Below are 1,146 nucleotides of genomic sequence, written 5' to 3'. Positions count from 1 at the left end.
CTCTTCCCTCCCCATCCCAACCTTCTGTCAGCCTGGGCCGCCCTCCGTTAGGACCCAGCCAGCTGACATCTTCATCACTCCTGTCTGCACCCATCCCGCGAAGCCCCTGCGCCTCTGCAGAGAGGGACCGACAGCTTGCTTTCTTCTTTTGAATACACACAGTTCATTAAAAACGTGGCGACTGTCGAGCCGTCAGTTGGCAGGAGGAAGCCAACTCGCTGGCACACAGCGCCTCCCCCAGCTCTGCTCCCCTAGGCCCTCTCCATCCCGTTCCTACACCTGAGGGTCGGCGCCCAGAGATACTCGACCTGGAGATTTCATGTGTGCTCAGCCCCCGGGGGCTCAGGACCCCAGGTAAGCTCCAGAGCGGTGCTGCTGCAGACAGAGATGTCTTCACCCCAGAGCCGAGAGGAGCCGCAGGGACCAGCAGCCCTGCGGAGTACCTCCCAACACCCAAACCGGCCCCAAGCATTCCTCATAACGGCTCCTTCCCTCTGCCGCCCGCGAGGCCGTGGCATTTCTGCACACCCAAGGTCTTTCCATCCAAAATATGCCTCCCCCCCCGCGGGGATCCAGCCTCCTGGCAGGACCTCACCTGGTGTGCTGGAGGCTGTGGAAAGCCTCAGCCAGGCCTGCAGGGAGAGGGGACAAGGCAAGAGGTCTCCAAATCTCCTACCTGCCAGGTGGGATCGGCGTGTCGGAAGTAGCAGAAGTTGTCGCTGATCCACTTGTAGATGACGGAGAGGAGGATTTTAGGCTGATTGCTGGCTTCCATCGCCATGCAGATGAGCTTGGCATAGGAGTAGGGTGGCTTGACGTAGGGGTTGGTCTTGTAGTCGACGTCCTCCGCTGCCTGAGGGTGTGTGGCCACGGCACGGTGCATCGTCCCCGAGGTGGAGGAGGACATGGCGTTGCCGGGAGCGTGGGGAATACCCGTGCATGCCGGGTCGGCAGCCAGGGGTGAGCACGGGGCAGCAAAGCAGGGCAACTTAACACAGGCACGCAATTCTGGGCCTTCGGACAGGTAGGGGGCCTGGGCATGCCGGTATCGGTGACGGTGAAGTCCTCCAGCCACCTGACGCTGATCAGGCCATCATCCCCTTCTTCTGCGCTCTAGGGCTGCCACCTTCCCTCCAGTGCTTCCCC

General features: G+C 61.8%; 1 protein-coding gene across 1 annotated transcript; it reads right to left on the bottom strand.

Moving 5' to 3' along the window:
* Nucleotides 1-676: 676 nt before the first annotated feature.
* LOC104509626 (forkhead box protein J1-like) lies at nt 677-907 on the bottom strand (the record flags this gene model as incomplete). Its single annotated transcript, XM_010151624.1, has 1 exon — nt 677-907. A coding segment is annotated over exon 1 (231 nt), but the record flags the coding sequence as incomplete, so codon positions are not given.
* Between the last annotated feature and the right edge of the window lie 239 nt (nt 908-1,146).

This window comes from Eurypyga helias, unplaced genomic scaffold (genome assembly GCF_000690775.1).
Source record: "Eurypyga helias isolate BGI_N326 unplaced genomic scaffold, ASM69077v1 scaffold43075, whole genome shotgun sequence".
In the NCBI taxonomy this organism is placed as follows: domain Eukaryota; kingdom Metazoa; phylum Chordata; class Aves; order Eurypygiformes; family Eurypygidae; genus Eurypyga; species Eurypyga helias.
Note: the sequence above shows the minus strand (reverse complement) of the source record. Positions and strands in the feature narration are given on the sequence as shown.